This window comes from Zychaea mexicana, assembly GCF_025766255.1.
Source record: "Zychaea mexicana strain RSA 1403 chromosome Unknown BDB00scaffold_81, whole genome shotgun sequence".
NCBI classification, from domain to species: Eukaryota; Fungi; Mucoromycota; class Mucoromycetes; order Mucorales; family Lichtheimiaceae; genus Zychaea; species Zychaea mexicana.
The window spans coordinates 136,225-154,346 of record NW_026516744.1 but is presented as its reverse complement, the minus strand read 5'-3'; the positions used below and the strand labels follow the sequence as shown (position 1 = coordinate 154,346).

The 18,122-nt window shown below is 43.9% G+C and overlaps 8 protein-coding genes across 8 annotated transcripts; 4 read left to right on the top strand and 4 right to left on the bottom strand.

Moving 5' to 3' along the window:
- The first annotated feature begins 2,287 nt into the window (after window positions 1-2,287).
- BDB00DRAFT_600243 (uncharacterized protein) lies at window positions 2,288-6,056 on the top strand. The gene is made up of 5 exons (XM_053117984.1): window positions 2,288-2,477; window positions 2,564-2,778; window positions 2,930-5,202; window positions 5,286-5,671; window positions 5,735-6,056. The coding sequence occupies exons 1-5, from the start codon at window positions 2,426-2,428 to the stop codon at window positions 5,869-5,871; spliced, it is 3,063 nt and encodes a 1,020-aa protein (XP_052976049.1). The 5' UTR covers window positions 2,288-2,425; the 3' UTR covers window positions 5,872-6,056.
- A 218-nt stretch (window positions 6,057-6,274) lies between these two features.
- Window positions 6,275-6,880, bottom strand: BDB00DRAFT_769943 (ubiquitin-related domain-containing protein; the record flags this gene model as incomplete). Its single annotated transcript, XM_053119850.1, has 3 exons — window positions 6,275-6,334; window positions 6,504-6,653; window positions 6,803-6,880. The coding sequence occupies 3 exons, from the start codon at window positions 6,878-6,880 to the stop codon at window positions 6,275-6,277; spliced, it is 288 nt and encodes a 95-aa protein (XP_052976048.1).
- Window positions 6,881-6,912: 32 nt separating this feature from the next.
- Window positions 6,913-7,993, top strand: BDB00DRAFT_841375 (uncharacterized protein). Its single transcript, XM_053124829.1, has 2 exons — window positions 6,913-7,310; window positions 7,378-7,993. Exons 1-2 carry the CDS (start codon window positions 7,302-7,304, stop codon window positions 7,933-7,935), a joined length of 567 nt encoding a protein of 188 aa, XP_052976047.1. The 5' UTR covers window positions 6,913-7,301; the 3' UTR covers window positions 7,936-7,993.
- On the bottom strand, window positions 7,994-8,539 carry BDB00DRAFT_841372 (mitochondrial ribosomal protein L28-domain-containing protein). Its single transcript, XM_053124828.1, has one exon. The coding sequence runs from the start codon at window positions 8,439-8,441 to the stop codon at window positions 8,004-8,006; it is 438 nt and encodes a 145-aa protein (XP_052976046.1). The 5' UTR covers window positions 8,442-8,539; the 3' UTR covers window positions 7,994-8,003.
- Window positions 8,540-9,390: 851 nt separating this feature from the next.
- BDB00DRAFT_747778 (uncharacterized protein) lies at window positions 9,391-10,266 on the bottom strand (the record flags this gene model as incomplete). Its single annotated transcript, XM_053118569.1, has 3 exons — window positions 9,391-9,648; window positions 9,807-10,061; window positions 10,171-10,266. Coding segments are annotated over 3 exons (609 nt in total), but the record flags the coding sequence as incomplete, so codon positions are not given.
- Window positions 10,267-10,803: 537 nt separating this feature from the next.
- On the top strand, window positions 10,804-11,388 carry BDB00DRAFT_876007 (uncharacterized protein; the record flags this gene model as incomplete). The annotated part of the gene is made up of 1 exon (XM_053127434.1): window positions 10,804-11,388. One exon carries the CDS (start codon window positions 10,804-10,806, stop codon window positions 11,386-11,388), a length of 585 nt encoding a protein of 194 aa, XP_052976044.1.
- A 1,390-nt stretch (window positions 11,389-12,778) lies between these two features.
- Window positions 12,779-15,562, top strand: BDB00DRAFT_941424 (uncharacterized protein). Its single transcript, XM_053129368.1, has 3 exons — window positions 12,779-12,948; window positions 13,015-14,543; window positions 14,666-15,562. Exons 1-3 carry the CDS (start codon window positions 12,891-12,893, stop codon window positions 15,437-15,439), a joined length of 2,361 nt encoding a protein of 786 aa, XP_052976043.1. The 5' UTR covers window positions 12,779-12,890; the 3' UTR covers window positions 15,440-15,562.
- A 2-nt stretch (window positions 15,563-15,564) lies between these two features.
- Window positions 15,565-17,082, bottom strand: BDB00DRAFT_841366 (uncharacterized protein). The gene is made up of 4 exons (XM_053124827.1): window positions 16,838-17,082; window positions 16,679-16,737; window positions 16,472-16,591; window positions 15,565-16,319 (listed from the first exon to the last, which is right to left on the bottom strand). Exons 1-4 carry the CDS (start codon window positions 16,953-16,955, stop codon window positions 15,894-15,896), a joined length of 723 nt encoding a protein of 240 aa, XP_052976042.1. The 5' UTR covers window positions 16,956-17,082; the 3' UTR covers window positions 15,565-15,893.
- Between the last annotated feature and the right edge of the window lie 1,040 nt (window positions 17,083-18,122).

The following is an 18,122-nucleotide window of genomic DNA, read 5'->3' as shown; positions in this document are numbered from 1 at the left end:
CAGAAATTCGATGATATACAGCTGCTCGTCCTGCGGAAGCTCTTCCAATACTCTTTTGACTAGTACATTTGGGTTTTTGGTGGTATTGGCATTCGGAAATGCTTGTGATGCTGCTGTTGATATCATCATCTTTGCGCTAAAAATATAACTATATTGACGATCACAACCTGCAAATAAGTAAAAGGTTATATAGCACGAGAGCTACAAAAGAGCAAGAGTAAAGAAAACAAAGAAAGAATGAAAAAGAAGAGGGTGGAGAAAAAAGGATGAGAAAAGGGTTGTCAATGGATCATATTATATAATACAATCTAGTTTCTTTTTTTCATCTCCTTTTTCAACCGCTTGATATTAACAGTGGTTTACTTATCGTAGAGAAAGTGACAAGTAAGAGGAGGGAGATAAGGAGTAGTAGTAGCACTATTGGTAACGGTAGCTACTTATTATTATGTACGAAATATTTTTATGATATTACATTGCAAAAAAGCAACAAAAGTCATCATTCGCGAAGTGATAGTTGTAATAGAAAAACTCGCTTGAATCCTAGTACTTAACCTTAGTACATAGCAGCAATCATACTATATTATACTAGATAAACTTGGCTTCAAGGGGAGAACCATCATTTTGACTGAATCTTTAGTAGCCTCTTTAGGTGAGGTGCAAGACAATAAATGCTTATCCAACAATAATGGAGCTATAAGTAAATAAGGAGTGTGTGGGGGAAACTGGTGGTGGTGCTTCAAATTTTATACTTGTAACCCTTGGCTATATAAGTAAAGTCGTTATGTAGTGTGCTCAATTGCAATGTAAGGGTGAATTAAGGTAGTCGAAAGAGGAGAGAAACAACTCTATGATATAATTCACAACTAATATAACCGCGCCACTGACAACATTTCCCCGTGATTTCCAAAAGAACAAAATCAATACTGCCATGAAAAATTGACATGATTTTCCGTTCGTGATGCTATTCTTTGCCTTGTGAATAACCGTAAATAATGGGATTATGTACATTTTATACTCCTTTTTTTTACGCAAAACGCTATGGCACTACTGACAGAAGAGTATGAGCCAAATGCACAATGTGTCCAATATGCGATGACGATGTAGGTGACGCATTGTATTGGTATCTCTTTTTACTTTGGTCATCTTGGAGGTTTGCTGTTATTTTCTATTACGGAATTGATATCAAGTAATAGCAATACAGTCAACCCCGACTTTTTGCAGCCATAGGATTTTGGCTAATTAGGCTGCGAAATACGAAAGTGATAACTAGAGGAAAAGGTATAGCCGTGAGCTCTCATTGATTATACGCCAATGAAGGACAAACAGTCTCTATACCTCAGTGTAAGTATTTTATATATACTTAATCTTTTGATATCTAAAATACAGTATAGTAAAGGAGACCATTTGCAGCTGCCTCTAAAACCAATATTCTGCAAGGCATAATGGCAAGACGCAACACAACAAGTGATGAAATGGTCAATGCTTTCAAGGAGGCTATAAAGCAGATTACAACAGATATAGAGGAGATATACGGCTTTGATATTCTCAATAATACGATGTTTACTGCTGAAGTGCTGATCTTCCAGAGGGGTGATGGCTGCTGTGCATCCAAAATTGACCGACGATGAAGAAACTGTTCAAGTTGTAATGAATGATGAAAAGCTACAACAGACTGTAATTGCTGAGGTTAATATGAAACACATGTGAATCGAACGCCAAAAAACCACCCCTTCCTTCATATACAGTAGTGCACGTGAAAACGCTGATCTGATGCAAAACAGTCATTGGCTTTTTGACTGAGGTTAATACATAGATGAGCTACGTAAAATCAACGACACTTATTGCATTTAGAGCTACTTAAGACAACCACAGCTGACAACTTTTTACAATAATTACTATATTATGACGATGTATCAAGAAGTTTGTAAAGGTCTCAGCTTACGGAATAATAAACTGTTTCTCGTTCATGCATCATTTAACCGTATAGAAACTTGCATACAGTAATCCGATTTCAGAACAGTCGCAGTCCTCTAAGTATGTATTCACACGTTTCTAATAAGCTCCTTTGAGATCACTTAATGTCTTAGGAACATGACGCGATGACAGCAGGTGAAGAAATCGCTGCGAGGGTCGTTTATTAGCCAATGCTTTTGTTATAACATCACCTACCTATGGTGTAAATTTTGTATGGTGGATTTCAAATAGTCAATTAACATAAGCATAATGTTATAATATAAATCAATTGTATTTCAAGGACTTATGGTTGAGTTAATAGCTAAAATGTAATCTATGATGTACGTATCTATGGCAACTTCGTCTCAAGCAGCTTTTACTTGCCTAATTAGGAAAACCGGAGTTGGGGAAGGTACCACCTATACTCTTAATCGCCTTCTTGAAAGTGATCCAATCCTCTACAAAGCCCAATATGGCTCCATTCTACGCGGTAAAACCGGATAACGCTCTCAAGCGAGCTGAAGGTAATGGATGGGATAGATGGATGAACGAACCTAAAGGATTGATAGATGGATGGATCGTTAAAATTCGCGTATGTGTGTATATGTAGAGTTGTGCGCTTCAGGCCAAGATGCCGTAGCATTGCAGACCCTTCATGAAGTTGTCCTGTCGAAGCGTTCCCGCAGCTATGCGCTCAACATTATGGAGCCCATCATGCTCAAATACATTGAGCTTTGCGTCACGTTGCGCAAGGGCAAGATGGTGAAGGAAGGTCTTCATCAGTACCGTAACATTGCCCAAAACACCAGCGTCAGCAGCATCGAGGTTCGCATCTGTTTTATCAATTTTTCTTATAAATTCAGATGGTGCCCGCCCATCTACGGCGTTTACGAATCGAAACCGCTACGACAAACCAGAACGAAATACTAAAACGCGCGCGATGATACTTTTTTACGTTGTAAAACTTATTATATAGGCTATCATCAACAAGCTTCTCGAATTATCTGAACAAAAGGTCGCCGAGGCCCGTGCCAAGGCCGATCAGATTGCTGTTGAATATATTGACGATCTCGAAGCATCCGAAACGCCCGAATCGATCATGCTCAGCACCGTCAGCGGTGAACAGACCAAAGATAGAACCGATCGCGCTGTGGTCACGCCTTGGTTGAAGTTCTTGTGGGAAGCATACCGCACGGTTTTAGATATGCTTCGCAACAACGCACGTTTGGAAACGCTGTATCACTCTGTCACCGGCAAGGCGTTTGCATTCTGTTTGACGTACGCTCGCAAGACGGAATTCCGCCGTCTTTGCGAAATTCTGCGCAACCATTTCCAAAACATGTCGAAATACTCGCACCAGCCCCATTCGATCAACCTGAACGACCCGGAGACGTTGCAGCAGTACCTCGATGCTCGTTTCATCCAATTGAACGCTGCTGCTGAACTCGAGTTGTGGCAGGAGGCATTCAAGTCGGTTGAGGATATTCACACCTTGTTGACCACGTCCAAACGTCCTCCTAAGCCCGTTATGATGGCGAACTATTACGAAAAGCTGACCAAGATCTTCATGGTCGGCGAGGATTATTTATTCCACTCGGCTGCATGGAACCGCTATTCAAGCATCGAACGTATGATCAACAAGAACTTGACCGACGAAGAACAGTCGCGCATGGCTTCGGTTGTCTTGCTCTCGGCTCTTGCCATCCCTATCATCACTACCACAAAGACCCGTCCTGGCTACGTTGAAGCCAACGAGCATCGCATCCAGAAATTGAACCGTTTGTCGATGCTCATGGGTCTGTATCAGCACCCTACCCGTACTGGTCTGCTCAAGGAAGCTCTCAACAAGAACATCTTGTCGCGCGTCCGTCCTGAAATCCGTGATCTGTACAACATTCTCGAAGTCCAGTTCCACCCCTTGTCGATCTGCCGCAAGATCAATCCCATCATGACCAAGCTGTCCGAAGATCCCGACATGGCCAAATACGTCCGCCCTCTTCACCAAGTCATTCTCACCCGTCTTTTGCAACAGCTGTCGCAGGTCTACACCACCGTCAAGCTCGACTTTGTCTTAAAGTTGGCATCGTTCCCTGAACCCTACAACTATGACGCCGCTACGATTGAAAAGTTCATCATGAACGGCTGCAAGCGTGGCGAATTGAACATCCGTATCGACCATTCCTCCCAGAGTTTGATGTTTGAGACCGACTTGTTCGCACCACCCAAAGACACTGTCACTGAAGGCATTCAACTCCAGTCGTCGCCTGCCGATCTCATGCGCACTCAGCTGTCGCGTCTTGGTAACAGCTTGCATGCCGTTGCTCAAATGATTGATCCCTCGGTCAAGGCCAGCGCTGCCGATGCCAAGAAGGAGGCTCTCGAACGCGCCGTCAAGGGCATCGAAAAGGAACACAAGGCTACTTTGCAGCGCAAGGCTACCATCGAACACCGCAAAGAGATTATCGAGACGGAATTGTCTCGCAAAGAGAAATTGGCTGCCCAAGAAAAGGCTGTTGCTGCTGCAAGGAAGGCCGAAGCCGAAAAGAAACGCATGGAAGAAGAACAACGACGTCGCGAGGAAGAGCGCGTGAAGCGTGTCCAGGACGAGATCCAGCGCGATCAGGCCAAGCGTATTGCCGAAGAGATCACGGCCAAGACGGGTCTCCAGCTCAAGCCCGAAGAAATCGAAAACTCGGATGTCAAGACGCTGCTGGATTTGAAGGTATCTCGCTTGCAGACGGAGCAAAAGGAATTGAGCGATCGTTTGAAGCAGATTGGCAAGCGTTTGGATCACACCGAACGTGCCTATCGCAAGGAGGAAATCCCATTGCTCGAAAAGGATTACGAGCACCAACAAAAGGCAGATAAGGCCTTCTACGAGGCTGCTCGCAAGGCTGAGTTGGAGTCATCCAAGGCTAAGCACAAGGAGAACATGAAGATCAAGAGCCGCCTTTCACGTATTTTGGACGATTACAACACTTACAAGAATAAGCAACAAGAGAAGGTGAAAAGCGTCGTCGAGGCTAAATATCGCGCTGCTGAAGAAACCATTGAAAAAGCCAAGCAAGAACGCATTAGCCAATGGCGTGCTCAACGTGAAGAGCTTATTAAGCAACGCGAAGCCGAGGAAGCCGAGCACCAGCAACGCGAAGAAGAAGAACGACGCATCAGAGAAGCTGAAGAGCGCGAAGCTGCTGAAAAGCAAGCTCGACTTGCCAAAGAAAAGGCAGAGCGTGAAGAACACAACAGGTAAAAGAACAACAATTGAACTGCGCACAATGCTAGTACCACAAAAGACCTATTAACCAAAGAAACACGGTTGACGTTTATAGAAAACAAGAAGAGCAGTTGCGCAAGCAGCAACAGCGCGAGCGCGAGATTGAAGAGAAGCTTGCCCAAAAACGCGCCGCTCCTGCAACACCTCCCGCTCCTGCTCCTGCTCCTGCTCCTGCTCACAGTGGCAGCAGCGGTGGTAGTGCCTACGTGCCACCCGCCTTGCGTAAGCAACAGGCTGCTGCTCCATCGGCACCTGCTGAAGATAACTGGCGTGGTGGTGGTCGGGCCCTTGGTTCATCGTTTGGTCGTGACCGTGGCGACCGTGACCGTAGTGACCGTAGTGACCGCGAACGTCGTCCTGGTGGCGGTGATCGCGAAGGTAGTTGGTCGCGACGTGGTCCTCCTCCCCCTCGTGAAGAGAGCAGCGGCGGTGATCGCGAAGGTAGCTGGTCGCGACGTGGTCCTCCTCCCCCTCGTGAAGAGAGCAGCGGCGGTGATCGCGAAGGTAGCTGGTCGCGACGTGGTCCTCCCCCGCCTCGTGAAGAGAGCAGCGGCGGCGGCTCACAACCATGGCGCCCACGCAACCGTGCTCCAGGCGGCGGCTCAACCGATGAAAATGGCTGGAGAAAGGTTGGCAAATAAGTAGCTCCCCGTTTTTATAAATCTCTGTTTCCGTTATCACTACCCTCCGAAATTTACGCCGACCATCATCACTATTATCACACCCTCCCTGTCTCCCCACAACACCACAATAGTCTACTCGAAACGCAACATTACTCTTAAGGAAAAGTTACTCTCCCACTCATTTACTCCGTTATCCTACGCTTTTGGTTGGAAATCATCTTCTTTTTGTCCGATTATTTTGAAGTAAAACAGATGAGAGAGAACGAAGAAAGCATCTCCCTCGTATATATATTCTTTTATGGGAGGAGAAAAATTATGATGACGGTGTGTTTGTAAAAGTGTTGTAATATATGTTGCATTGGTAGAGAAATAAACGAAACAGAGAGACATGATTGAAGAAGAAGAGGAAGAATGCCAGCGACTAGCAGCCGCCAATTTGCTCCACCATCACGTCGATCGTATCGCCATCGTCCATGTCCAGCTATCCGTAGTCAAAATATACAAAGTGTTGTTAGTCGTCACTCTATCAAATCTTTGCCCTCCGCCTTGTAGTTCCGTTCTCGCCATCACCATTTCCACACTATCCACACCTGGTACGTTTCCAACAAATGTTGCTAGTGCACTAACTCCCAGCAATAACCAATACTTACACCTTGTGGCGTGTCAGTGGCCAACACACGATGACCATCATATAAGAATCGAACAGATCCTGGAGATTTGCCTTGACGTTCACAGTAAGCATCCATCAGTTTTCGCAAAGGGGTCGATTGCTTAATCTTGAAAAAAACTTCATTGTTGTCCTATCAAAATAGATATTTACACAATGAACAATTCAATATCACGCTTTTTTTTCTCTCTCTGTCGTTCTCTGAGATTGTATATAAAGGCTGCATTCACAAATTGATGTTGAACACTAATCTTTACGACGAGAATTTCTTTGGAAACTTACACCACCAACGACTTTAATGTTGATATGCTCGCTTCCACTGGTGGGCTCTTTCTTGTCGACTTTCTTTTCGGCATCCATGTTTCAAAATAACGAATTAAATTTGAGAGAGGTTGAAAAAGAAAAACTGAATCTTTGTAGCGTGTGTCGTTCTTACTCTGCAAAACTTTGAAATATACACTCCGACAGTGAAGGAAGCGCTGCGCATTTTCGAGCACTATCACTCTTACCATAACTAAAACATTTCGCATACCAAAATAATGGACGATGACGAATTGGCAAAACGCGTGGCTCAATTAAAGGGCGAAAATAAAGTACAAGAAACGTATGACTATCATTCCTTACAATTATACTAGTTTAGTGCTACAGCGGGCCTAACTTGATTAGTGATGAAGAACTTGCACAGCGGTTTGAAAAGGTGTTTCCATTGCAACCTACTACTGGCATTAGCATTGACAAAGGTAACAGCAGCAACAAGTATACTGTTCCAACAGATGCAGATATGGACGAGGTATTACAAAGTTTTTGAGTAATGGTATTTTGACCTGATAAAAGTTAAGTAACCATTTGTTTCTAAGGTTGAGAAGCTTTTGCAGGAAGTCGACCTATTAAACAGCGACGATGAGGACGATGGCAATTACGGTGTTGACTGTGATGATCGAATAAAGTCTGTACAAAAGGCTTTTCTCAGAGGAGAAGATGAAGTAGCAATGTATGATGAAAGTAACGAGCTACTCAAACAAGTTCAGGATCAAGTAACGGTGGAGAAGAAATATGCACATTTGGATAAACAACGTGATCTCGACTTGGAGCAGCGATATCTTGCCTTTAAACAAGACCGACCATTGTTTAGTACGGCAACACCCTCCTCATCACCTGCTTCCTCTTCAACGTCACCACTAACTGCCACGACAACCGGTGCAAAACTGCCTGGCCCACCACCGAAGCCTATCCAAGACGATGAATTTCATGATGAAATGGACGACTGGTGCGTTATCTGCAACGAAGACGCCACCATTGAATGCAAAGGGTGCGAGAATGACAGATTTTGCGATCGCTGTTTCTACGACGGACACAAGAGTGAATTGGCTGATTATGAAGCCATGAAACACAAGTGGCGACGAATAACAACATAGTTACTAACTAGTGGTAATACGTATTATAGCATTATTTTACAAAATAAAATAAGAAATATCCTTTTTTTTTATTCTGATGATGCCTTGTAGCTATAATCCCATCCTTGGTTTGATGGTGTTTCAGTGGGAATCTTGGATTGTTTAGGATAGGTGATATGCCGGCTCTTTACAATGGCGCCCTTGAACAACCGATCGCTGGTCTTTTCGAGTTCGCTCATGGCTGCATGCACGGATCGGAATTGTCGTTCCAAGGTCTGTTGTCGCTGTTCACGTTGACGCATTTTGTGTAGTTTCCATGCACGTTCGATCGTTTCGTGTTGTTCCAGGGCTTCGCCTTCAAGTTTAATGGTAGGTTCGCGGTTTGGTGATTCAAAAAGGACTCGTCGAATAAGTTCCATACGGGAATCGCCACTGGCGGCATTCGTGTCTGGGCGGCCACCGGTACTGGCATGGCGTACCTGTCGTCGGGCTAAACTAGCGCATTGTTGACGTGCAATGGAAAGCATCTGTGTACGTGAATAAGCTGTGTGTATAGGTGAAGGGGCGAGAGGACGGTATTATGTATATACAAATGAAGTGTGTTTGGCGGGACGAAGAAAGTATACCCTGAACCTTGCACACCTTTCAAAATTGGAACAGCGGGGCAAAATCGCTCACACAAGCCACATTAATCGACAGGGCCGTCAATGCTATCATCGATTCTTTTACGGTGCACGAACTGGGATACGTTTCAATACAATGAAACCTGAAGTTAGTAGAGAATACTTGGAACCTTCCTTCCGTATCATCTTTAAATTAATGAAATATGCTCTGTTCAATGTAAGTATCCGTGTAGCACGGTGGGAAGACGGTGCCAGTCTATTATGTGTGTATTATTCGCTTCTTGCTAATACAATCTTTAAAATCGATGGATCAAAACATATTTAGACTGTTTGGAAGTGAAATAATAAATCCAAGATGTTATATAATCTATAGAGAAGCATAATATAAATCTTTAATAGCATTTGTGTTCAATGCCGTAAAAAATGAAGATAATTATATTTTACATGGTACTCATAGTAATACATTAGCAGAAGAAAAGGAGAAGAAATGATAATAATACACAGAGAAGATTTACTATACAGGTTATCAATTATTAAAAGTTGTAGCAGGCGTAGTAGAAGCAACATTAGCGACGTTGTTGTTGTTGTTGGAGGTAGTAATAGTAGTAGCAGGGACAGTATTGGTAGGAGAAGAAGAGGATGGGCGTGACGGATCATCGCTGTCGTCAGCATCATTATTAGGACGATAAGCTGGAGGTGCCGTTTCGTGATAATCGGGAGGAGGAACAGAAGCAATCATGGCGCCAGCAGCACTAGCACTATTATTAGCACTGCCACGAGCTATAGCACCGCTGCCACCAGCATCTGCCAAGTCCATCTCTCGTAGCTGTATTACTGTATCCTGTATGGGCGTGCCAATATCCAATACGATATCTCTTGTTGCATCGCCATAACTTGGCAGCGCTTCACCCATTTCTCTGTTTAGATCCATTTCCGGGTCAATCTGGATCGCCTCTACAACCAAGCTAACCGTCCAACTTGACAAAGGTCGGCTCAAGTTGAGCAGTTGTGCCGTATCCCCTTCTCGTAATCGTCGATAATCCCATTTCACATGATGCGTGAGATCTTGTGCAGTCATGTCTTTGAGACATAAATGCAGTACATCCTGGAACTATATTTTTTCGTCAATAAATGATCAGTGAGATGATCATTCGTTATCACTGTCTGTATATATAGTTGTCACAGAAGTCATACACACATCCCCCGTAGAGGGAGAGTGTAAAATGATTGATGAGAGGGGGAAGATAAAGATTCGGTATCATTACTTACAGCCAAAAATCTACGTTGATGCTGACTACGGCGGCGTGTCGTGCCATAAGCAAGGACAGCGGGTGCGATCAAAATCAAGAGAGGAAACCAAATAACTATATCAAGGGTGCGTCCGAGGATAGCAAGAGCGGCAGTAGCAACTACCAAAACCACGGCTGCCATAAACATGTATGTTTCGGGATAAATATGGGGGTATCTCTCCTTGACAATCGCTCGAATTGTCGCCATGCGTTGGTCAAAGATCTCCTTTGGAAGCTACATTTTGCAATTGTTTTAGAGAAAAGCGAGCGAAAGACTATGTGTGTTCCTTTCCCTTATCTCTTGACGGTCGTTACTTCTTTATTTTTAAAAAAAAGTAGTTTACATATTCTGCCAAGTTTCCATATGCTTCATAGCCGCCCACTTGGAAGACGGATCGTTTATATCGATGGATAACGACTGGAAAAGACGCCAAAGCCATAACGACGGGGTGAGAGAGAAAAGCTCTTGCGTGCACTAGACGCGCACACACACATACACACACTTTAGACGAGCCACGCACAACCGAGAAGACGGTTTGGTTTGTTATCGTCTTGAAAGGACTTGGTGAGGAAGGGTGTATGGACCCTACTTTTCTAGTGTCGTCGTGTCGTAAAACTAGATAAAAAAAGAAAACCGAGAAGGAAAAGCTTTCGGAACTTTTTTTCTGTGGGAGAGAGTAGAGTGCAGAGCAATAGAGAGAGTGTGTGTGTGTGCACAGTAGGCAGGGCGTACAACAATGCGTGATGTATGTAATCTACATATTGTGCCTGTTGAGAGAGACTGAGAGAAGAGCCAAGAGAAAGAGTGTTTGGTTCAAGTCTCAATCAAACAATACCCACTGACTACTAGCACTTCCACGGCTACTCAAAACTAGTAAAGCTATCACCACTTCAAGCTTGCCCTTTTCTCTCTCTTCCTTTCTTCTCTTTTCCATTCCTTTCATAGCCAGTTAAGAGTTCAAGACAGAATAACCAGTATGCATCAGCACCGATTCTCGTATCTCTCGTGCGAAACCGACGACAGCGAAAGCCTAGCAACACCACTGGACGCATCCCCTTATCTACCGCTTGCCACACACGTTATTACCGTGGTGCCCAACGAGTCGCTGACTGATCGACCCCACATTCCCACCATTGCAACTAATCGTCGACGACACCCTTCTTATTCTTCTACTACTGAGACTGAACAACGACGACGGCGACAACAACAGCGGCGTCACTTGGAGCAATCAAGTACCGTTGCTATGTTACAACAACCACTACAACGTCGTCGCTCGTGGTCACTATCATCGTCGTTACCCTCGTCACCAAGTAACCTGTGGCCACGATTGAAACAAATGGTTTCCCGTTTCCATATGCATAGCAGCAGTAGTACCGATAGTGATAATAAACCAGTCAAGAAACAGCAGCATGATAAAGACGCCGACAATCATATCGAGCAGCAAGACGACTTGTCAAGTCAGCTATCGGCGCTCAAAATATCACCCAAAGCGGAGGATAACAAAAGGAGGCTGTGGTTGTTTGACAAGAAGCAGAAAAAGACTCGCATTCAGCCTTCGTGAAACACACTACCAATTATATACGAATAATCGCAACATTTTATTTTAATTTGCATAAAGTAAATCTGTGTTTGCCATCAATTGTATTTTCGGTGCTCGTTTAGTATGTTACCTGCTGCTATGTGTTCTCTGTTATGCTTACCAAAGTTTGACCAAACCAAAGAGCAAAAGCAAAAAGGCATACAGTAGTTGTAATTGAAAACAATGAATTACAAACATATTATATAATATTAGTCTAGAAACTAGAAGCACAGCATCCTCGATTGCCACAACCATCGTTTTACGACGTGCGCTCTTTGCACATGCTTCTCTGACAATGCTGTCAGTATAAATGATTTGGTTTTTGCTGCATACCATACTCTCAATGTCCACCACACAACAGTAATAATATATTAAAGTTAAAGTTGTTGTCATTTTCTTGTTAATTGTAGAATGAATACAAGATGTTTATGGATCTTGCAGACGGGAACGCGTAAGAAACGATTGGGAATACGGTAACTCACGAACTTAATGTCCGCTTAAATGCATTTCCGATGCAATGTTCACACTAAAGAAGACGGCGGTTTCGGGTGTTGGCGGACGTTCTCAATAGCGGCTTACCATTTCGCGACTTGTGGGTAAATATGTCCTAGCGACGACAAACCATTACAAACCCTAATGCTTGGCAACAAGACAAATAAAGAACAAACTTAGAGAGATATTGCGATTCTATTTTGAAGTTTTATATATTTCAAAGAGGGCATTAAAGAAAAATAGGAGGAAGGAAATGAATTAGATGCACGAACAGCACGCAAACTGTTGTATAGAAAATAATTTTATACTAGTGATAATTGTGATAGTGATGAGAGGATAAAGGGGAAGGTTATGTTAGAGAAAGAGGGAAGCAGCAATAACTCGCTTAATAAAAATATAGGAGCTACTCTTCAATACGAAAAGAGTCCAGGAAAGGCTCCTTATTGCTAAAAATTTTTACTTTTCGGACATACGAATCATTCGACCACCAAATCCAAGCCAGTCCACCTAGTCAGCTAGTAACCCACTTACTATGTCCAGTCTTAGCCCAGCTTAGCCCAGCTGACGGTTGTATACGAGCTATCACCATCATCTCAGATAGATGATCCCCTCCCCCCGTCAAGCTATCACTAACTTGTTCTGATTTTTTATAGTAGGTTCACGTTGTCTGCAATATTATTTTGACATTACCCGGCGTGATATCCCCTTGATCTCCCACTTGTTTCTCTCTAGAAAAAATGCATGACAATCTTACATTTTTGAATTCTTTTACTCTCTTTTTCTCTTTTACACTTTCTGTCCCCGTGTGCGAGTAAAAAAAAAAGTAAGGGTTCAACAGCCCATCTTTCTCTTTTTTTCTTCTTCCTCTTCTTTCTTTTTTGCTAATATTACTTATCATTACCGCTATTACTGCTATTCCCTACCATAGTATTTTCCCTCTTTTCCTCTCTTTTTTCCATTCTCTTTAATTTATTCGTTATTCGAGTGCTCCAATGATATTATTAGCGCTTTTGCTGCTGACGACGGCGCTCATACCATGTGTATTTGCAGGTAAGTTATAAACTTGCATCATTAAAACATCCGCAACAATTATGTGCTGATAAAGGCCGAAATAAGGTCCCAGTGCTGCAGAAGAAGCATCGGGCACACCGCCTTATATTATTGCAGTTGCCATTATCATACCGTTGCTGTTCGTACCTATTGCCCTCTTCTTTATTATTCGAGTCCGTCGTCGACGTAATGTTTCGAGAAAGCGCACAAGCAAACCAGCTACAACCAACACAACCGGCACAACAGACCCATACACTTCTGCAACAACCGAGGAGAAAAAGATTGACACCAACATTCATAACCATCACCACGAGTCCATTGATATCGACCGCTGCTGCTCTGAAGAATCGTGCGATCCACCTCCACCGTTATCACCTCCAACAAAGTACGAGGACTTCAAAATCATGTTACCCATTCCACCAGCATCAACGTCGCTGTTTTCCGACAAGTTAGAGCTAAGCTCAGACGAGGCTACGGAGCTCTACAGAAAGTACATGAATGGGGACGGCAAGTTCGTCTCAATCGATCAACAAACGACAACTGGCACACAACGAAACCGGTTCTCAACCATGATGCAGCAAAAGACGGCCACCATTCGTAGCACACTGCGTCAGTCAATACGACGTCAACGGTCAACGAAACAAATGTCGTCGTCTACCACACCTTTGCGAGACTTATTTGACCGACCGCCAAGCCGTCGGTCATCTGTGTCGTCCTCGAAAATTCCATTAGCAACATCGCCGAGAACTCCAGATACGCCCTTGACGCCCTTGACACCACTACCTCCACTTGCTTCACCTTCATTTGCTGAAAAAGTTGCCGTAGATGACAACTATCAGCCGGTCGACCTTCCAAAAAGTCCTCGTGGAGGAGGTGATTTTAACACTGTTGCTGCCGTCTATATACCCCCCGCTCCACCTACTCCTACACCCACGGTAGCAGCTCCTGATAACACTGCTTATTCCAATTATACTCCACCTGCTACCACTGCTGCTACGGCTGCCTCTTTTACTAATACTCCAGATACCACCACGTCCATAAAACAGCAACAGCAGGAGCCTCCAAAGCAGCAACAACAACAACAAAAACAAAAAATACATGAAGAAGAGGATGAAAAGGCGTCACGGGCAGCTGAGACAGAAGCTCGCCAAGTGATTCAATTTGCTTCGATTCGCTCCAGACGACGGTCCTTTTTGGCAGATTTGCAACGAGAAGAGGAGTCATCCCAATCCAATAACAACTTAACACCATCCTCGTCGAATTCGGACTTTTCACGTAGTAGCCCAAGCGTACAGGATATCATTAGCTGGTGGCAGAAAGGATCTTCAGTCAAGAGCAGTCAAAGTAACAATTCGATAACCCCGTCGGTAGCAGTTGCTGCGACTACGACAAGTACTTCTCAGCAGCAAGAACAACAACAATCACGACAACAACAGCCGACAGAACCATCATCGTTGTCGCCTCAGCTATCGTCACCACAGCAGCAACAACAACAACCAGCAGCAACAGTAGCAGCCCCATATTCTTCCTCTCCTTATGAATCGCAGCCTCAAGATGAAACACCAAAGCCAACACCACCAGCATCCGTTCGTGGGGTAAGCAAAGAATTTCACGTTTATTAATAAAGCTAATGTAAAAAAGGGGCTCACGGTGAGAAAGAGAATATGACACATACGATGAAAAAGATACTCATTACATATACACACACCATCAATAGCAGTCAATGGTATCACGTCAATCATCCATAATGCGACCCGCCAGTAGTCTCTTTTCAGGCACTAATGGATCACCACGAGCAAGCTTAGGCAGCCTATCACGTCTATCAACGGCTGAGCGTATGATGATTATGGGCAATAGCAGTATCAGCAGTAACACGAGCAACGTTGACTCCATTCGACGCTCACTACAGGCGACATGGAGCTCGGATCATAGTAGCAACAATAGCAGTGCAAATAGTAGTATTGCCAGCCGTCATCAGCAACAACAGCCAACAACTCACAACAACTTGCTGTCCATGCGCGGTCAACAGCATTGGCAGCAACGACCTGCCATGCCAGATGGATTCATGGCGGATGAAGGACCCATGCCCACCGCGTCATTTTCGTCTTCAACAGTACAGACCATGATTCCTGAAGGTGAATACCACGAAGAAGCGGAAAAGAAACAGCAAAAACAACAAAAGACAACACACCAAGGATCATTCAGTCGAAATAATCCTATCAATCAACGCCAATCCCTTACCGTGGCTGCTACCACTGCGGCTGCTGTCAAAAAGTCAAACGCCAAATCCAATACCACTATTGCTAATGGGACTGTTGGTGGTGGCACAAGCGGAGGTACAACGTTCAGTACAATGCGTGGTGGACGGAAACAGCAACGTGGCAGCATTCCTTGGCTGCAGCAAACCAGCAGCAATAGCAGTAACAGCAAAAACAGCAAAACGCCCGCACAGCGAGAACGGGATCGCTATTTGCAGTCCTCGAATAAATAGTATACTACTTTCTCTTATCCCCCTCTACCCCTTCCTTTTTTGCAGTAGCAGCAGAGAAGTTGACATAGGACAGCAGCAACAAACAAACAGCCAATCCCTTAATATCTACACATATAATGTTTTCATTTTTTTGGAAGAAATACACGCTAGCCTTTATTTTATATATTTTAATAAGATGAAGAAATAGAATATTCTCATATATCTTCTTGTTGGTGTTACAATTGGCAGAAAATAAGGGTATTATTAATAAGACGAGAAGGAATTAGGATAGCAAGTAGTAAGGAATAAAGGGAGTGTGCACCGACAATTGGGAAGAAAGGTAACCTGCCCTTTTAGTTAGCATCCGTCGTTGCCGTTGTCCATCCCATTTCCAATTCAAATAGTATATTAAGCTTCACCCGCTTGTGCGCGCTCACGTTTTGTCTTCCTCCGTCCAAAATATCGGGATTTTTTTTTACTGGGAAGGAGCAAAAGGACATTTGCCGCCCTCACCGCTAGTAGTAGCGACTTGACCATCACCGCCCTTCTTCTTCTTGGACAACTGGCGCATCAAATCCGAGGGATCGTAGAACGTTTCCAGGTCTTCAATCTCGAACTTCTCATTGACCTTGGCGACAGTGACACCGAACGTCTCAACGACTTCGTTTGTGGCCTCGGCTTCCAGCTTTTGGCCGTTACCCAAGTTGACCTTCAAGTCACCGGTCATGGTACCCCAATGGCGCCACTTGAAGGCAACGGTAGGAGGGCCACTGTAGGCCTCAATAACTTCCCATGAGAACGTGCGAAGACAGCGCTTGAAGAGTTTGTGCGAGTCGCTAAAGTCGCTTTCGCTGGCCTTGTACAATTCGGTATCACCAATCAACGCATTGTACGTACCAATCTAATGGTGTTGTTGGTTGCACCAGCAAAAGTAAATGTTTTTGTGTGTCAACATATGAGTTACCCAAGAAAAGAAAAAATTCTTATTCAAAGCTTAAATCTTTCTTTCTCAATGTGTTCAATTTGTCAGCGTGTCACAACGCACTCTCTTACCTTGAGCATATTTTCAACAGAGTGCCATTCACCACCGTTAACAGAGAAGCGGTATTTCTCGCGGTTAATGGTGCGGATTTGGTCGGGATTGAGCTTATAAGACATTTCCTTTTCCCAGTTCTGTTGTCGTTTGTGCAGCAGAGATGTATTATTAGTTATATGCCCCAATGTTTTGCACATGTGTTTTCATATCTAGTATGTCTTTACCTTGACCAAGTTGGAGACGAGCCAGTTCAGCGAGCCTTCTTCATGATCAACAGACTTTTCTGTAGATGCAATAAAGCATTAGCACTTTTTTGTTGTAAATGATACCCAATGAATAGTAGGAAAAGAAGCCAAATGTTGTTGTTATTAGCACATTCTTACCCTTATCAAAGGCTTCATTGACCTTCTTGTAGTCGGGCAGACGGTTGTATCGCCACTCATGGTCCTTATCATTCAGGACAGCATTGGGGTCGGTCATGAAATCGGGAAGATTTGCCATTGTTAAAGAGTTGAAGAGTGGGGGTAGAAGTGAAGATAGATAGAAAGAAAGAGAGAGAGAAGTTCTGTCGGCTCGCTTTTAGTTTTCCCGGCTTTATATAGCGACAAGTGCCATAATCAGACCATTTTTCGCCCTTGTTACTTTGTAGCTTGCAATGTCTTCCGGGCAACTGTTCCTTTTTTTTTGTGACACCGACAACAGAACGGATCAGCAAGCTTAAAGACTTTATTGGTCGCTGAAAGCGCACATCAATTTAGCATTCAAGCCCCAATAGTCCAATTGAAAGCATGGAGAAGGAAGAGTAACAAATTTTTCAAACCAAGCATCTAACCAATGCTCGGGTCTGTATACTGCATGTGTGACATTGACATCCACTCCAATAGTTGTGTCGTACGAAGAAATGCTTAATATTCTGAACCCGCCAACAACAACAACAGGGCACATGTGCGTGCGCGTGTTGTATGGGGTAAAAAGACTTGCCCAGCGGAGAAGCAAACGGCCACTTTCTCGTGCATATGCCCTAAGCTCTTTATTATCCTTGACTCGGTATAAATAACAACTGCCACCATTCTGCGTGGCGTTTTTATATATTCAATACACTAACAGTTATTAAGTCAATCCTTTAGCCGCCCGTTTCCCCTTTCTCTTGTGTGCTCTGTCGTACATCCAAATCAATTCTAAATGTCAAAGAGCTTGATGAGTTTCGAAAGAAGGGGTTAAGGAGGGGGTGAGGGAGTTGAGGACATAACATAGCAATAATATGCAGGAAGGATCAAAGAATAAAAAAGAAGCTCTAACACCTTTCTTGAATCTTAATGCGCGTGTGGAGCCCAGGTTCCCGGGTTATTTTCTGTTTCACCTGTTTTCTGTTTCTTTAGCTTCAGATGGAGAGTTCCTGTCAATATAAAAAGAAACAATCACAGCCAAGCCTTGGTCCTGGTCTGGCGAGGGAAGTCTAGAGTCTGACATGGGTTGGAGAGGAGCCAAGAGTACTAGTGAAGAGAACTGTACTTTATAAAGGATGTCTTGACAGAGCTCTCCTCCCACTGCTAGAAACAATCACGTGTCAAATTATTTAGGAAGAGAACCCGCTAATACTGATATTCTCGAGCTCTTTTCTTTCTCTTTGGGAGCGGACAAATTATACCAGCACCACTAGCCCTTACT